This window comes from Terrapene carolina, unplaced genomic scaffold (genome assembly GCF_002925995.2).
Source record: "Terrapene carolina triunguis isolate 2854851 unplaced genomic scaffold, T_m_triunguis-2.0 Scaffold27612, whole genome shotgun sequence".
In the NCBI taxonomy this organism is placed as follows: Eukaryota; Metazoa; Chordata; order Testudines; family Emydidae; genus Terrapene; species Terrapene triunguis.
Genome location: NW_020691963.1, coordinates 51,568 through 68,470, shown reverse-complemented (window position 1 = coordinate 68,470; position 16,903 = coordinate 51,568). Strand labels below are relative to the sequence as shown.

The following is a 16,903-nucleotide window of genomic DNA, read 5'->3' as shown; positions in this document are numbered from 1 at the left end:
ACTGTTCTCAGTGGTACCAGATGACAGAACAAGGAGTAATGGTCTCAGGTTGGAGTGGGGGAGGTTTAGGTTGGATATTAGTGTGATGGATTGAATCACAGAAACCGCCTTGGGAACTGCCAAGTGATGTGCCAAGACTACTTCTGCTCCTGCTTTCCTGCCCTGGCAGCTTAGGACTCCAGCACCCTGTCTTGCTGAGCCAGACACGCCCGTCTGCTCCAACACAGAGCCAGGGTCTGAACCGTGTCCCCTAACAGCTGTAGGCTTAGCGGAAAGCAACTTACAGAGGTATTCCTGTCTTTAACACTTAGATGCCCAACTCCCAATGGGGTCTAAAACACAAATAAATCCGTTTTACCCTGTATAAAGTGTATACAGGGTAAACTCATAAATTGTTCGCCCTCTATAGCACTGATAGAGAGATATGCACAGCTGTTTGCCCCCCCCAGGTTTTAATACATACTCTAAGAAATACAGAAAGTAGGATTTAAGTGGTTCCAAGTAGTGACAGACAGAAAAAAGTGAATTACCAAGCAAAATAAAATAAAACACACCAGTCTGAGCCTAATACAGTAAGAAACTGAATATAGATAAAATCTCACCCTCAGAGATGTTTCAATAAGTTTCTTTCACAGACTGGACACCTTCCTAGTCTGGGCACAATCCTTTCCCCTGGTACAGCCCTTGTTCCTGCTCAGGTGGTAGCTAGGGGATTCCTCATGATGGCTCCCTCTGTTCCACCCATTTATATATCTTTTGCATAAGGCGGGAATCCTTTGTCCCTCTCTGGGTTCCCACCCCCCCTTCTCAATGGAAAAGCACCAGGTTAAAGATGGATTCCAGTTCAGGTGACATGATCACATGTCATTGTAAGACTTCATTGCCCACTTGCCAGCACACACGTATACAGGAAGACTTACAGGTAAAACAGAGCCATCTACAGTCAATTGTCCTGGTTAATGGGAGCCATCAAGATTCCAAACCATCATTAATGGCCCACACTTTGCATAATTACAATAGGCCCTCAGAGTTATATTTCATATTTCTAGTTTCAGATACAAGAGTGGTACATTTATACAAATAGGATGATCACACTCGGTTGGTTATAAGCTTTGTAATAATACCTTACAAGAGACCTTTTGCACGAAGCATATCCCAGTTGCATTATATTCACTTATTGTCAAATTTTTATAAAACTATCCCAGTTACATGCATGAAGCATATTTATATTCCCACTCATTAGCATATTTTCATTAAATCATATAGAATGTGTCACAATTAGGAAAACCTTTTTCACTAGGAGGGTGGTGAAGCACTGGAATGGGTTACCTAGGGAGGTGGTGGAATCTCCTTCCTTGGAGGTTTATAAGGTCAGGCTTGACAAAGCCCTGGCTGGGATGATTTAGTTGTGGATTGGTCCTGCTTTGAGCAGGCGGTTGGACTAGATGACCTCCTGAGGTCCCTTCCAACTTTGATATTCTATCATTCTATGATGGGGCGGGGCCTTGGGGGGGGGGAGATGTAAAGCAGGGTCGGAGCCTTGGCAGAAGAGGTGGGGCAAGGGATGGGGTTTGGGGGCTCCAGTTACCAGCAATTACAGAGGTGATCGCCCACTGAATTGTACATAGACCTATTCACCAGTTTGTCACGCTGACACACAGCACAGTAACATAAGGAAAGGATTTCATGTCTTTTTGACTGTCCACTAAGTTTTTCAGGGAAGAGGGCCCAGCACCATGTCACCTGCCAGCTCTGCACGGAGCTCGGTCTGAGAGCCAGAGCACCAGGAGGAAATTTTAGATCCCTTTATGAGTAAAGAGCCGGAGCACCCTGTCCCGGATCTGTTTGGTCCTCACCCCATAGATGATGGGGTGTAGCATGGGGGGCACGAGCAGGTACGCGTTGGCCATCAGAACGTGGAAATATACAGCCATGTTGTGGCCAAAACGGTGCATGAGGGCGGAGAAGACAGATGGGATGTAAATGGATAAAATGACACAGAGGTGGGAGCCACAGGTCCCAAAAGTCTTGAGCTGGGCATCCTTTGTGGGGAGGCTGAAGATGGCCCTGAGGATCTGGATATAGGACACCATGATAAAAAACACATCCAGACCAGTCACCATGAATCCCACAGAGATGCTGTAGTTACTACTGATGTGGATATCAGCACAGGCTAGCTTCACCATAGCCATGTGCTCACAGTATGAGTGGGGGATGATGTTGGTTCTACAATATGGCCACCGCCTCGCCAGGAAGGGAAAGGGCAGTACAAGCATGCCACTGCGCAGCACCACAGCCAGGGCAATCTTCATCACCACAGGGCTTGTCAGGGTGGTGGAATGTCTCAGGGGATGGCAGATGGCCACATAGCGATCCAAAGCCATGGCCACAAGGATCCCAGAGTCCATCACTAAGAAGCAGGCAACGAAGTACAGCTGGGTGAGGCAGGCACTGAAATCGATCTCCCTGGAATTGAACCAGAAAATGCTCAGCATTTTGGGTAGGGTGGATGTAGACAGGACTAAGTCACTGCCGGCCAGCATGCAGAGGAAATAGTACATTGGCTCATGGAGGCTTGGCTCCCTCTTCACAATGAAAAGGATGGTGAAGTTCCCCAAGATGGAAATTATGTACATGGTGCAGAAGGGAATGGAGATCCAGACATGGGCCGCCTCCAGGCCAGGAATGCCCAGCAGGATGAAGGTGGAGGGGTTTGTGAAGTCGGTTGTGTTGGAATCAGACATGGAGTAGGGGAGAAGGTGTCCAACTCTGAGGCAGAACGGTGTCTCCTGCATGTACCGTACTTTCCCCTGACTTCCTGTATGTGCCCAGGCTCTGGGGTGATGGTCGCAGTACAAATGCCTGGATGGAGAGACAATATTAATATGAGACACTGCATGCACTACTGGAGGCTGTTCTCATTGGGGGAGCAGATTGGTCACTCTTCACACACTGAAAAATGACATTTTCATTATTCAGAGAAATGAATTATGAACAACAGACCCTACTAATGCCAATTCCATATTTGATGGTGCTCCATGCATCAATAATTCTACATGTCATGGTGTGGGAAATCTTAATAGGCACCAGCAGGAACCACGAGTGTGGATACTGGTTATCCATCATTGTTCCTTAATGCAATGAAAGCCAGGCTAGAGAGTCCATGCTGTAGGGAGTTCCCCGTTCACCCGGCTGCTCAAAACCTGAGATTATTAAAAAAAAAACAACCTTTTGCCAAGACATATGCCAGGGAGAAACATCTCAACTAGAACACACCTCAGGAATGGAGAATAACCTGCTCTGGATATGTGCTTAGTTTTGGTCATCCAGTCACTAAAAAGTATACAACGTTATAAAGAGGATTTCTGAGACAGGCTATGAGAATGGCGAAGGCTGTCATATGCGGACACACTGATAATTCTGGGACTGTTTAGTTTAGAGAAGAGACAAAAAAGGGACATATGATAGAGGAGAGGAAAATAAAGAATGGGACTGATTACAATTGACAGAGGAGAGTAATATAAAGAAAAGAACTGAGAGTTTGTTGGATAGCTAAATAGTCACAATTGCACACTCAAGGAAGTGGAGAACTTTGGCTAAAAACCCAGTTCAGTGGCAAAGTGAAGGCAGCAATTATGTGGGGAAAAACAATATATACAAATGGGAAAGAAGCGAAAATCGATAGCAAGCAATAGAAATTGGAAGATATGAAAATTGCTAAAGGACGTTACTGACCAGGGAAATATCCATGCTTGGCGGGACTAAGGATAACAAAAAGGAGGTTATTAAGTATATTAGGAACAAAAGAAATCCTAGAAAAGGTTTTGGCCAATTCCTAGATGGAGAAAGGAAACCTCTTAATGTTGCAGAAAACACAGATGTGTTGAATAAATAGTTTTGTTCTGTATTTGGAAAAAAGCAGTATGAGGTACTCATATCACATGAAGTAATGAAATATTCCCCAGTCCAGTAGCTGCCAAGGAGAATGTTGAACAGCATCTACAGTAGAACCTTAGAGTTACAAACACCAGAGTAATGAACTGACCGATCAACCACACATCCCCTTCAGAAGTGGAAGTGCGCAATCTGTCAGCAGCAGAGCCATAAAAAAAAAAAAAAAAGAAGCCAAATACAGGACAGTTCTATGTTAAATGTAAAGTATTTTAAAAAAAAGGGAAATATTAAAAAAAAAAAGATTTGACAAGGTTAGGAAACAATGGAAAAGCTGATATTCGATTAGTTAAAAAAAAGTCTATGAATATAATTAATGCCAGTAAACAGCATTGTTTATGGAAAACAGGTCTTGTCAAATAAAACTGATTTCATCCTTTAATGAAAGTGCACGTTTGGTAGATCAAGGGTACTGTGCAGATGCAATAAACTTCAGTTTCTCCGAGGCATTTCATTTAGTAGGAAAAACATTCAGATAAAAAATGAACAGTCTACAACATCAGGAGAGCACATGTAAAGTGGATTAAAAACTGGCTAACTGACAGATCTCAGAAACCAGTTGTCAAGGGCCATTGTCAGTTATGGGGGTGTTTCTAGCAGGATTTTGCAAGGATCAGTTCTAGGCTTGATGCTATTGAATATTTTCATCACTGATCTGGAAGCAAATAGAAAATCACTGCAAATAAAATTTGCGTACTACCCAAAGATTGGCAGAGTGGTTACAATGAGGAAGCCAGGTCGGGCACACTGATTGATCTGGTGCATGGGCCCGTACAAACAAAAGGTTTTAATACAGTCACATGAAAAGTTATTGTCTCAGAAGAGGGAATGGAGGCCGGATCAACAGATTAGGGCACTGTATTATGGAATGCAGACACCCTGAAAAGGCTTTAGGGGTCATTGTGGTCAACCAACTTATTGTGAGCAGGGCGATGCTGTGGCCAAAAGTGCTGATGTGATCCTTGGATGCATAAACAGGGGAGTGGTGAGTTGGAGCAGGGGAGGGATTTTGCCTCTGCACATGGCATTGGTGAAACCGACTGCGTGCAGTTCCAGGGTCCACATTTCAAAAAGGCTGTTGAGAAATTGGAGAGGGTGAGAGACTGAAAGGGCATACTATATTTAACTTATCAAAAAAATGATAAAGCGGAGACTTTCATGGAGTAAAAACCATTGGTAAAGTGGAGAAAGGCAGAGCAATACACAATGGCTGGAAGCTGAAGCCAAACAAATGCCAGCTGGAAATAAGGGCCAAATGTTTAGCACTGAAGGTGATTAACCTTTAGAACAAACTGCGAAGGGAAGTGGTGGATTCTCCAGCTCCCCGTGTTGGCAGATCCAGACTGAATGCTTTTCTGGAAGATCTGCTTGAGGGCTTGTCTACACTTAAAACTCTACAGCAGCACTGCCAGAGCGCTTTAGCGTAGACATGACTTACACTGACGGCAGGGGTTCTCCGATCCGCGTAGGTAGCTCACCTCCCCAAGAGGTGGTAACTAGGTTGATGGAAGAATTCCACTCTTCTCCGAGTGAGGACCAGAGGATGGAAGATGATAAAATACAGGCAGGGTCTGATCAGAAAACGTCAATAAAAAATAATCCTATTCAATTACATCGTGTAATGGCAGAAAGCTAACATGAGACAAGTTTAAAGTGCTTATATACCAATGCTAGAAGTCTAAATAATACGATGGGTGAACTAGAGTGCCTCATATTAAATGAGGATATTGATATAAGAGGCATCACAGAACCTTGGTGGAATGAGGATCATCAATGAGACACAGTAATACCAGGGTACAAAATCTATCAGAAGGACAGAACAGGTCATGCTGGTGGGGGAGTGGCGCTATATGTGAAAAAAAGCATAGAATCAAATGAAGTAAAAATCATAAATTAATCAAACTGTACCATAGAATCTCTATGGGTAGTAATTCCTTGCTCTAATAATAAGAATAAAGCAGTAGGGATATATTACCAACCAGCTGACCAGGATGGTGATAGTGACTGTGAAATGCTCAGGGAGATTAGAGAGGCTATTAAAATAAAACACTCAATATTAATGGGGGATTTCAATTATCCCCATATTGACTGGGTATATGTCACCTCAGGACGGGATGCAGAGATAAAGTTTCTTGACACCTTAAACCACTGCTTCTTGGAGCAGCTAGTCCTGGAACCCACCATAGGAGAGGGAATTCTTGATTTAGTCCTAAGTGGAACACAGGATGTGGTACAAGAGGTGAATATAGCTGGACCGCTTGGTAATAGTGACCATAATATAATGAAATTTAATAATCCTCTGGCAGGAAAAACACCACAGCAGCCCAACACTGTAGCATTTAATTTCAGAAAGGGGAACTACATAAAAATGAGGAGGTTAGTTAAACAGAAATTAAAAGGTACAGCGAAAAAAAGTGAAATCCCTGCAAGCTGTGTGGAAACTTTTTAAAGACACCATAATAGAGGCTCAACTTAAATGTATCCCCCCAAATTAAAAAAACAAAGTAAGAGAACCAAAAATGTGCCACCACGCCTAAACAACAAAGTAAAAGAAGCAGAGAGAGACAAAAAGGCATCCTTTAAAGAGTAGAAGTTAAATCCTAGTGAGGAAAATAGAAAGGAGCATAAACTCTGGCAAGTGAAGTGTAAAAATATAATTACGCAGGCCAAAAAACAATTTGAAGAACAACTAGCCAAAGACTCAAAAGTAATACCAAAAACAAATTTAAGTACATCAGAAGCAGGAAGCCTGCTAAACAACCAGTGGGGCCACTGGATAATTGAGGTGCTAAAGGAGCACTCAAGGATGATAAGGCTATCGAGGAGAAACTAAATGAAATCTTTGCATCGGTCTTCATGGCTGAGGATGTGAGGGAGATTCCCAAACCTGAGCCACTCTTTTTACGTGACAAAACTGTGGAACTATCCCAGATTGAGGTATCATTAGAGGAGGTTTTGGAACAAATTGATAAATTAAACAGCAATAAGTCACCAGGACCAGATGGGATTCACCCAAGAGTTCTGAAGGAACTCAAATGTGAAATTGTACAATTACTAACTGTAGTCTGTTACATATCATTTAAATCAGCTTCTGTACCAGATGACCGGAGGATAGCTAATGTGACACCAATTTTTAAAAAGGGCTCCAGAGGTGAACCCGGCAATTGTAAGCCTGACTTCAGTACCACGCAAACTGGGTGAAACTATAATAAAGAACAATATTGTCAGACATATAGATGAACATAATTTGTTGGGGAGGAGTCAACATGGTTTTAGTAAAGGGAAATCATGCCTCAGCAATATATTAGAGTTCTCTGAGGGGGTCAACAAGCATATGAACCAAGGGGATCCAGTGGATCTAGTGTACTTAGATTTTCAGAAAGCTTTTGACAAGGTCCCTCACCAAAGGCTCTTATGCAAAGTAATCTGCCATGGGATGAGAGGAAAGGTGCTCTCATGGATTGGTAACTGGTTAAAAGATAGGAAACAAAGGGTAGGAATAAATTATCAGTTTTCAGAATGGACAGAGGTAAATAGTGGTGTCCCTCAGGGTCTGTACTGGGACCAGTCCTATTCAATATGTTCTTAAATGATCTGGGGAAAGGGGTAACCAGCGAGGTGGCAAAATTTGCAGATGATACAAAATTACTAAAAATAGTTGAGTCCCAAGCAGACTGCGAGGAGCTCATAGACTCATAGACTTTAAGGTCAGAAGGGACCATTATGATCATCTAGTCTGACCTCCCGCATGATGCAGGCCACAAAAGCTGACCCACCCATTCCTGGAATAATTCTCTCCCTTGACTCAGCTGTTGAAGTCCCCAAATCATGATTTAAAGACTTCAAGTCGCAGAGAATCCTCCAGCAAGCGACCCCTGCCCCATGCTGCGGAGGAAGGCGAAAAACCTCCAGGGCCTCTGCCAATCTACCCTGGAGGAAAATTCCTTCCCGACTCCAAATATGGCGATCAGCAGAACCCCGAGCATGCGGGCAAGATTCTCCAGCCAGACCCTCCGGAAAATGTTCTCTCTAGTAACTTTTAATATCCCATCATTGACCATTGTTACTAATTACCAGCGATGGCACGTTATTGACCTATTGACTAAAATCACGTTATCCCATCAAACCATCCCCTCCATAAACTTATCAAGCTTAATCTTAAAGCCAGAGAGGTCTTTCACCCCCACTGTTTCCCTCGGAAGGCTGTTCCAGAACTTCACCCCTCTGATGGTTAGAAACCTTCGTCTAATTTCGAGCCTAAACTTCCCCACGGCCAGTTTATATCCATTTGTTCTCGTGTCCACATTAGTACTGAGCTGAAATAATTCCTCTCCCTCCCTGGTATTTATCCCTCTGATATATTTAAAGAGAGCAATCATATCCCCCCTCAGCCTTCTTTTGGTTGGGGTAAACAAACCAAGCTCCTCGAGTCTCCTTTCATACAACAGGTTTTCCATTCCTCAGATCATCCTAGTGGCCCTTCTCTGTACCCGTTCCAGTTTGAGTTCATCCTTTTTAAACATGGGAGACCAGAACTGCACACAGTACTCCAAATGAGGTTTCACCAGTGCCTTGTATAACGGAAGGAGCACCTTCTTATCCCTACTAGAAATACCTCGCCTAATGCATCCTAAGACCGCATTAGCTTTTTTCACGGCCACGTCACATTGCCGACTCATAGTCATCCTGCGATCAACCAGGACTCCGAGGTCCTTCTCCTCTTCCGTTACTTCCAACCGATGCGTCCCCAGCTTATAACTAAAATTCTTGTTAGTCATCCTTAAATGCATAACCTTACACTTCTCACTATTAAATTTCATCTTATTACTATTACTCCAGTTTACAAGGTCATCCAAATCTCCCTGCAGGATATCCCGATCCTTCTCCGAATTGGCAATACCTCCCAACTTCGTGTCATCCGCAAACTTTATCAGCCCACTCCTACATTCGGTTCCGAGATCAGTAATAAATAGATTAAATAAAATCGGACCCAAAACCGAACCTTGAGGAACTCCACTGGTAACCTCCCTCCAACCTGACAGTTCACCTTTCAGTACGACCCGCTGCAGTCTCCCCTTTAACCAGTTCTTTATCCACCTCTGGATTTTCATATCAATCCCCATCTTTTCCAATTTAACCAATAATTCCTCATGAGGTACCGTATCAAATGCTTTACTGAAATCGAGGTATATTAGATCCACTGCATTTCCTTTATCTAAAATATCTGTTACTTTCTCAAAGAAGGAGATCAGGTTGGTTTGGCACGATCTGCCTTTCGTAAAACCATGTTGTAATTTGTCCCAATTGCCATTGACCTCAAGGTCCTTAACTACTTTCTCCTTCAAAATTTTTTCCAAGACCTTGCATATTACAGATGTTAAACTAACAGGCCTGTAGTTACCTGGGTCACTTTTTTCCCCCTTCTTGAAAATAGGAACCACATTAGCTATTCTCCAGTCAAACGGTACCACCCCTGAGTTTACAGATTTATTAAAAATTATTGCTAACGGGCTTGCAATTTCTCGCTCCAGTTCCTTTAATATTCTCGGATGAAGATCATCCGGTCCGCCTGATTTAGTCCTGTTAAGCTGTTCGAGTTTGGCTTCTACCTCGGATACAGTAATGTCAACCCCCCCTCCTTTATTCCCCTCTGTCATGCTGCCACTATTCCTAAGCCCTTCATTAGCCTCATTAAAGACCGATGCAAAATATTTGTTTAGATATTGTGCCATGCCTAGATTATCCTTAATCTCCACTCCATCTACAGTCTTCAGCGGTCCCACTTCTTCTTTCTTTGTTTTCTTTCTATTTATATGGCTATAAAACCTCTTACTATTGGTTTTAATTCCCCTCGCAAGGTCCAACTCTACATGGCTTTTGGCCTTTCTCACTCCATCTCTACATGTTCTGACCTCAATAAGGTAGGTTTCTTTGCTGATCCCTCCCCTCTTCCACTCCTTGTACGCTTTCTGTTTTTTCTTAATCACCCGTCTGAGACGCTCGCTCATCCAGCTCGGTCTAAATCTCCTGCCTACGAACCGTTTTCCCTTTCTCAGGATACAGGCCTCCGACAGCTCCTGCAAATTCAACTTGAAATAATCCCAGGCGCCTTCCGCCTTTAGATCCATAAATATGTTAGTCCAATCCACTTCCCTAAGTAGTCGCCTTAATTTATTAAAGTTAGCCCTTTTGAAATCGTAAACCTTAGTCTCCGATTTAATTCTGTTAATCCTTCCATTTAGTTTACAAAAGGATCTCACAAAACTGGGTTACTGGGCAACAAAATGGCAGATAAAGTTTAATTTTGATAAATGCAAAGTAACGCACACTGGAAAGCATAATCCCAACTATACATATAAAATGCTGGGATCTAAATTAGCTATTACCACTCAAGAAAGAGATCTTAGAGTCATTGTGGATAGATCTCTGAAGACATCCACTCAATGTGCAGAGGAGGTCAAAAAAGCAAACAGAATACTGGGAATAATTAAGAAAGGGATACCTAATAGGACAGAAAATATCATGGTGCCTCTATATACATCCATGGTACACCCACATCTTGCATACTGTATGCAGATGTGGTCGCCCCATCTCATAAAAGATATATTGGAATTGGAAAAGGTTCAGGAAAAGGGCAACAAAAATGATTAGGGGTATGGAATGGCTTCCATATGAAGAGAAATTAATAAGACTGGGACTTTTCAATTTGGAAAAGAGATGGCTAAGGGGAGATATGATTGAGGTCTATAAAATCATGACTGGTGTAGAGAAAGTAGATAAGGAAGTGTGATTTACTCCTTCTCATAACACAAGAACTAGGGGTCACGAAATGAAATTAATAGGCAGCAGGTTTAAAACAAATAAAAGGAAGTATTTCTTCACACAACACAGAGTCAACCTGTGGACCTCCTTGCCATAGGATGTTCTGAAGGCCAAGACTATAACAGGGTTCAAAAAAGAATTATATAAATTCATGGAGGATAGGTCCATCAATGGCTATTAGCCAGGATGGGCAGGAATGGTGTCCCTAGCCTCTGTTTGCCAGAAGCTGGGAATGAGCGACAGGGGATGGATCACTTGATGATTACCTGTTCTGTTCATTCCCTCTGGGGCACCTGGCACTGGCCTCGGTCGCAAGACAGGATACTGGGCTAGATGGACCCTTGGTCTGACCCAGTAGGGCCATTCTGATTTTCTTATGACATTTTGTCCAGTGATACTGGAGTAAATTCATCACCTGTGGAAAGGGCCCTGGGATGTTTAATGACTGTACAGAAGAGAAAGGACCCCAGACTAACTCTCTATCCCATCACGCCCATGTTGCACTGGGATTGTTAAGCAGGTGAGCTCCTCAGCAAGAGATGGGTACCTGTGAATCCTGAGATCGAAGCGTCTTCCCTGGGAATCCCCCTCAGGTAGCCGTGTCCCACACCTCTCTCACCCCAGCATCTGCAGCAGCATCCGACACTGAGAGCGATTCAGAGGTGTGCACCATTTATAATATAGCTCTGTGCAATCCCAGTGGGCTTTACTCAGCCTCTAGGGGAGAAGCTGCATCTGGATGTAGACAGGCTGGAGACAGGCCTGTCTGCACTTCTGTGCTATTTATCCACCTTTAGGAGTAAACAGCAATTAAGGGACCTTCCCAAAGGAAGATGAGAACTCTTGGGCTCTGTGCTGAGTCAGAGAGGAATTGGCTGCTCTGTGCATTTGTGTATATTTAAAAATTCTAGTCGATTAGGAAGAAACTAGGGAGAGTGTCTAGGCCTCCATAGGGTCAGATACCCTATAAATGCCCAGGATGGATGGGTAGGTAGTAGACAGACAGATCTGGGGATAGATGACTCTGGGGAGATACGAACACTTTCTGCAGCCACACTGGACTGTCGCTAAGGGATCAGAGATCAGTAATTCTCATCAGTAAAGATCATCAGACTGTACAGCACCTTTCATTGAAGGATCCTCAAAATATTTAGAAAATCTGAGGTTTTCAGAACTAACTGGAGTTCGTGAGCTCCCCTCTCCTGTGAGTTGTGAACTCCAGGACTCCACTTCTGCTCCCACTCAGAAACCTGCCAACGCATCGCAGTCACTGGGGTCGCTTTGGGGGAACAGAGTTAGTAAACCCAACACCAAGAGAATGTTCCTGTGGACAGAGGAGCCGGGGGCCTCTCCTGGGGACAGAGGCCTTACCCCACCTCCCCCTGAAAGCTGCCTTGGAAGAAGGGAGGCCCTATAGGCAGGATAGAGGCTTTGTCTACACTGGCACTTTTGTCAGTAAAAGTTTTGTCGGTCAGGGGTGTTAAAAACACCCCCCTGACCGACAAAAGCGCCGGTCTGGACAGAGCTATGTCAGCGAGAAACAGTCACTGGGCGTGGTTTAATTGTGCTGGCAGAAGAGCTCTACCCCATCGCCATAAAGCGGCTACATGGGAGACCTTACAATGGTGCAGCTGCAGCAGTGCATCACAAACAGCCATGGCTGGATGTCAGGGCAGTTCACAGTCTGTTCCTCACACGGCCCAGGCCCTGGCTGTGCTGCCGGGATACTGCAGGTAGGACACTCGCTCTGGCAGTGGCCACATGCCCTCAAACTATAGGTGGCAGGGCCCTTCCCCCCAGTGCCACCCCCCACATCAGGGTTACGATCCCCCTCCCAGTCTGGGCTCTCTGCCCAGGGTCCCCCTCGCTCTCCCCAGCTGCTCACCGCACCCGGCTGTGGACAACCCCAGCCCCAGCTCCTGCCCCATATCCCAACTCGCAGCTCCACCCCCCATTGCCCCTGGGGACTGTCAGTCTCAGGGGCCTGGTTTCCCATCAACCCTCCCCCTTCCTTTTGGTACTGGGAGATGGCCAATCAAAAATCATCACTGAGTTTGAGAGCTTACATGACATACTTTATATAAAACACCTCATAATCATATCACCACGGTAAATATGGAGGTGCCAGGGTGTTGCTTTGAGTCACACCTCACCTCTTAGTTTACTGCCGGAGTGTTAGTCACTGACTGATGCGGAGGCAGTGTGCCCGAGGCCCTCGTTAGGTTTTGACCATACAACTCCCAAGTGTTTCAAACACAGCAGTATTATCCACAGGTTTTCTTCCAAAGTTCTGTGCACCTTTTAACACTTTGTAGATCAGCCCTGTGATATCAAAAGTCAGGTAGTGTGCCTTCTCTGGGTTGCTAGAAAACCTCTCTTTGTATCTAGTATTGGGGGTAGCCGTGTTAGTCTGTATCTACAAAAACAACAAGGAGTCTGGTGGCACCTTAAAGACTAACAGATTTATTTGGGCATAAGCTTTCGTGGGTAAAACCCTCACTTCTTCAGATGCAGCATTGTTAACCATTGTGTTTTTCCAATGGACGATAACTCAGTGCAGATATTCATCAATGCCATGAGGCGGTGCACCTCAGTTTCCCCTTCCATGTAGCAGACCAGGTTTATTATCATTTCCCTGCTGTGACAGGCTTTGAGCCTGTTTACAAGTGTTAGCTGAGAAGCCGTATCCCCACAGGGCTTCTTGTTTACTACTCCTAGTGTGACAGATTTTCGTTACCAACTGCCTGGAGCGTCAGGTGATCAGGCTGATGCCACAGGATCGTTTGGGGAGGAGATAACGTAACACACCAAGTGTTTAAATTTTAACACTTTATTAATAAAACACAGCAGAGAGTGCTGGGAATGCTCCCACGTCACTCAGGGGAAGAAATAAAGCATTAGAGCCCCACTCCCTAACCCACTTTCATACTCACACACGCACTACCCAAAGCTGGCCAGGCCTGAGGGTAACGTAAGAAGAAGAGCAGGAGGGGAAGGGGTGGACGGGAGTTCTTGCATTGGGCCCAGGTCGTCCGGGGAATCCGCTGTAATCTCCGAATTGCTCCAGCTCTCCGGAGGGTTTTAAGTCCTGGGCTCCTTTGGGGGTATTCCATGCCGCGACCTCTGTTCCTGCTGCTCCTTGTGCCAGTCCAAACCGCTTTCCGTGGTCTCTTTCCCTTTCCCATAACATCAGATGGCTCTGTTTAACCTGTAAGTCTTCCTGTATACGTGTGTGCTGGCAAGTGGGCAATGAAGTCTTACAGTGATATGTGATCATGTCACCTGAACTGGAATCCATCTTTAACCTGGTGCTTTTCCATTGAGAGGGGGGGTGGGAACCCAGAGAGGGACAAAGGATTCCCGCCTTATGCAAAAGATATATAAATGAGTGGAACAGAGCAAGACGGGAGCCAGGGCTGTCCCTAGCTATTCTGGGGCCCTACGCAGCCCCCCCACAGGATGTGTGTGTGGGGACCCAGCCCTCTGCACGGGGGGAGTGGGGGGCTGTCCCCAGGCCTCCGTGGGGGGGATAAGGTGAGGCCAGTGTTATAGAGGGCGAACAATTTATGAGTTTACCCTGTATAAACTTTATAGAGGGTAAAACGGATTTATTTGGGATCAGGGAACTGAGCACGGACTTCCAGACAGAAAAATATCTCCAGCCCCAAATAACCCCTGAGCGTCCCTCCCCAGCTCCCTGTGTCTGCAAGGAGAATTAATGGTCCCACCGGCTCTGCCCATGCTGTGGTTCAGGACCTGCCGCTGCTGGAAGTCTGTCCCTCCAGGAGTGTGGAGCTCAGGGAGGGGGAGAATGAGCCTCCCACAGAGGACAGCCCAAAGCCATGCAAAGAGCAGAGATGGGCCTGGCCACACCCCACGTGCTGACTACCCCAAGCTCAGGGAAAGCTCTGACCTCGTTCCAGCCTGCCCAGCGCGGGTCCAGTCTGACAACTCCCCGACAGGCAGAGGGAGAGAGCCCGCCCCGTGACTCTGTGCTCCCCATGAGACACACCCAGCTGGGATCCCAGGGCTGGACTAGGCAGCATCTGGTGCCACCATCACTTTTTCCTTCATAGTAGACAACTTCAGTCCACTCAGCGTTATCTCCTCCCTGGGCTGTAAACTGAAAAACCTTTAATTCTCTGGAATAAAAGGGCTTTAGAGAATTAACATGGTACACTTTAGGCTTTAGGTCTGAGGTGGGGGACGCTATGAGATAGTTATGTTGATCTGAATTTGATGGGTTAGTTGTTATGGCTCACCACTGATTGCATCCAACCAGAAGACTGATAGGTTCTTATGCAATTCAGACGACAGGGTCCGAGAACTCAGCGAGTTCTATGTCGGGAGTGGACTCTCGGGGTGCTTGGCAAGAACACGTACACTGAGGACAATACCAAACTGATAAAATCTTTATTGAAATTAACATAAAAATAAAAATGCAATGAAACTTATAACTGCAAAACAGTAAAACAATTCCAAAACTCCTGGTGACAACATTTCTATTATAAATACCTTAACCTAACATAATCACAGCCTTCCTTGAGGACCCGGTAATAGGAGGTGAAGGACCAGCCTCACTCCTGGCATGCCCGATAACACGATGGTGCTGGGTTCCCCAATGTTTAGGAATGTTGAGTAGTTATACTATACTGCACAAGCTGAGCTGATAGATAGATAGATAGATAGATAGATAGATAGAGTATAGGAGAACTGTAAAAAGCATTCCAAGAAACCAAAGCTTCAGGAGCTTTAGATAAGCCCTGAAGAGCCTTCTTACAAGGTATTTTATAGGATCCTGACCCTTTGTAATTCAGGCCCAACCTACTATACCCAAATCTTATTTCAGTACACTAAGAAATTTATGGGTACCCTTCTCCTATAGGTTAGTGGATTATGACACTTACTTTCTAAATATAGTAATAAGGACTATCTCACTCCAAAACTGCCAACCTAGGCTCTCTTGGTGACCTCCAAGTTGTGGTGTACCCTGCGGTTACCAACCGGTTGTAGATGCCGGATATACCTGTGATGTGATGTGGATAGTTCCTCCCTTTGGTTTCCCAAAGTTCAGGGACCATTCTTATCTGTGCCAAAGGTTGCCAGCTTTTATGCTGACCTATTCATAACTGATTCTACTTTTTGCTATATAGCAGATCTTACCGGATCTTACAGGCCGGCTTGCATTTCAGCATTTCAGCAAAACTTCTTATTAGGAAAAACATGCCTCAACACATCCTAAATTCCAAGGAATTAATACTGATAAAATATAAGAATAAAATGGATTAATTTCAGGAAAAGAAACATATTAATTGATACTGCTGGCTGGATTAGTAGGATATAATAGCTAGCAAAATAATCCTATGGGCTACAGGCTGTGAAACAATCAGTCCCCCTGCCCCTGTGCTTACTCACCATTTTACTCCTGCACTTAGGACGGAAGAATCCCATGTACTGCTACAGACTAGGGACCAAATGGCTAGGCAGCAGTTCTGCAGAAAAGGACCTAGGGGTCACAGTGGACGAGAAGCTGGATATGAGTCAACAGTGTGCCCTTGTTGCCAAGAAGGCTAACGGCATTTTGGGCTGCATAAGTAAGGGCATTACCAGCAGATCGAGGGACGTGATCTTTCCCCTCTATTCGACATTGGTGAGGCCTCATCTGGAGTACTGTGTCCAGTTTGGGGCCCCACACTACAAGAAGGATGTGGAAAAATTGGAAAGAGTCCAGCGGAGGGCAACAAAAATGATTAGGGGGCTGGAGCACATGACTTATGAGGAGAGGCTGAGGGAACTGGGATTGTTTAGTCTCCAGAAGAGAAGAATGAGGGGGGATTTGAAAGCTGCTTTCAACTACCTGAAAGGGGGTTACAAAGAGGATGGATCTAGACTGTTCTCAGTGGTACCAGATGACAGAACAAGGAGTAATGGTCTCAAGTTGCAGTTGGGGAGGTTTAGGTTGGATATTAGGAAAATTAGGATATTAGGATATTTTCACTAGGAGGGTGGTGAAGCACTGGAATGAATTACCTAGGGAGGTGGTGGAATCTCCTTCCTTAGAGGTTTTTAAGGTCAGGTTTGACAAAGTCCTGGCCGAGATGATTTAGTTGGGGTTGGTCCTGCTTTGAGC

At 44.9% G+C, this 16,903-nt stretch overlaps 1 protein-coding gene across 1 annotated transcript; it reads right to left on the bottom strand.

Moving 5' to 3' along the window:
* Positions 1-1,796: 1,796 nt before the first annotated feature.
* Positions 1,797-2,750, bottom strand: LOC113408958 (olfactory receptor 52E8-like). Its single transcript, XM_026662451.1, has one exon. It carries the CDS (start codon positions 2,742-2,744, stop codon positions 1,797-1,799), a length of 948 nt encoding a protein of 315 aa, XP_026518236.1. The 5' UTR covers positions 2,745-2,750.
* Between the last annotated feature and the right edge of the window lie 14,153 nt (positions 2,751-16,903).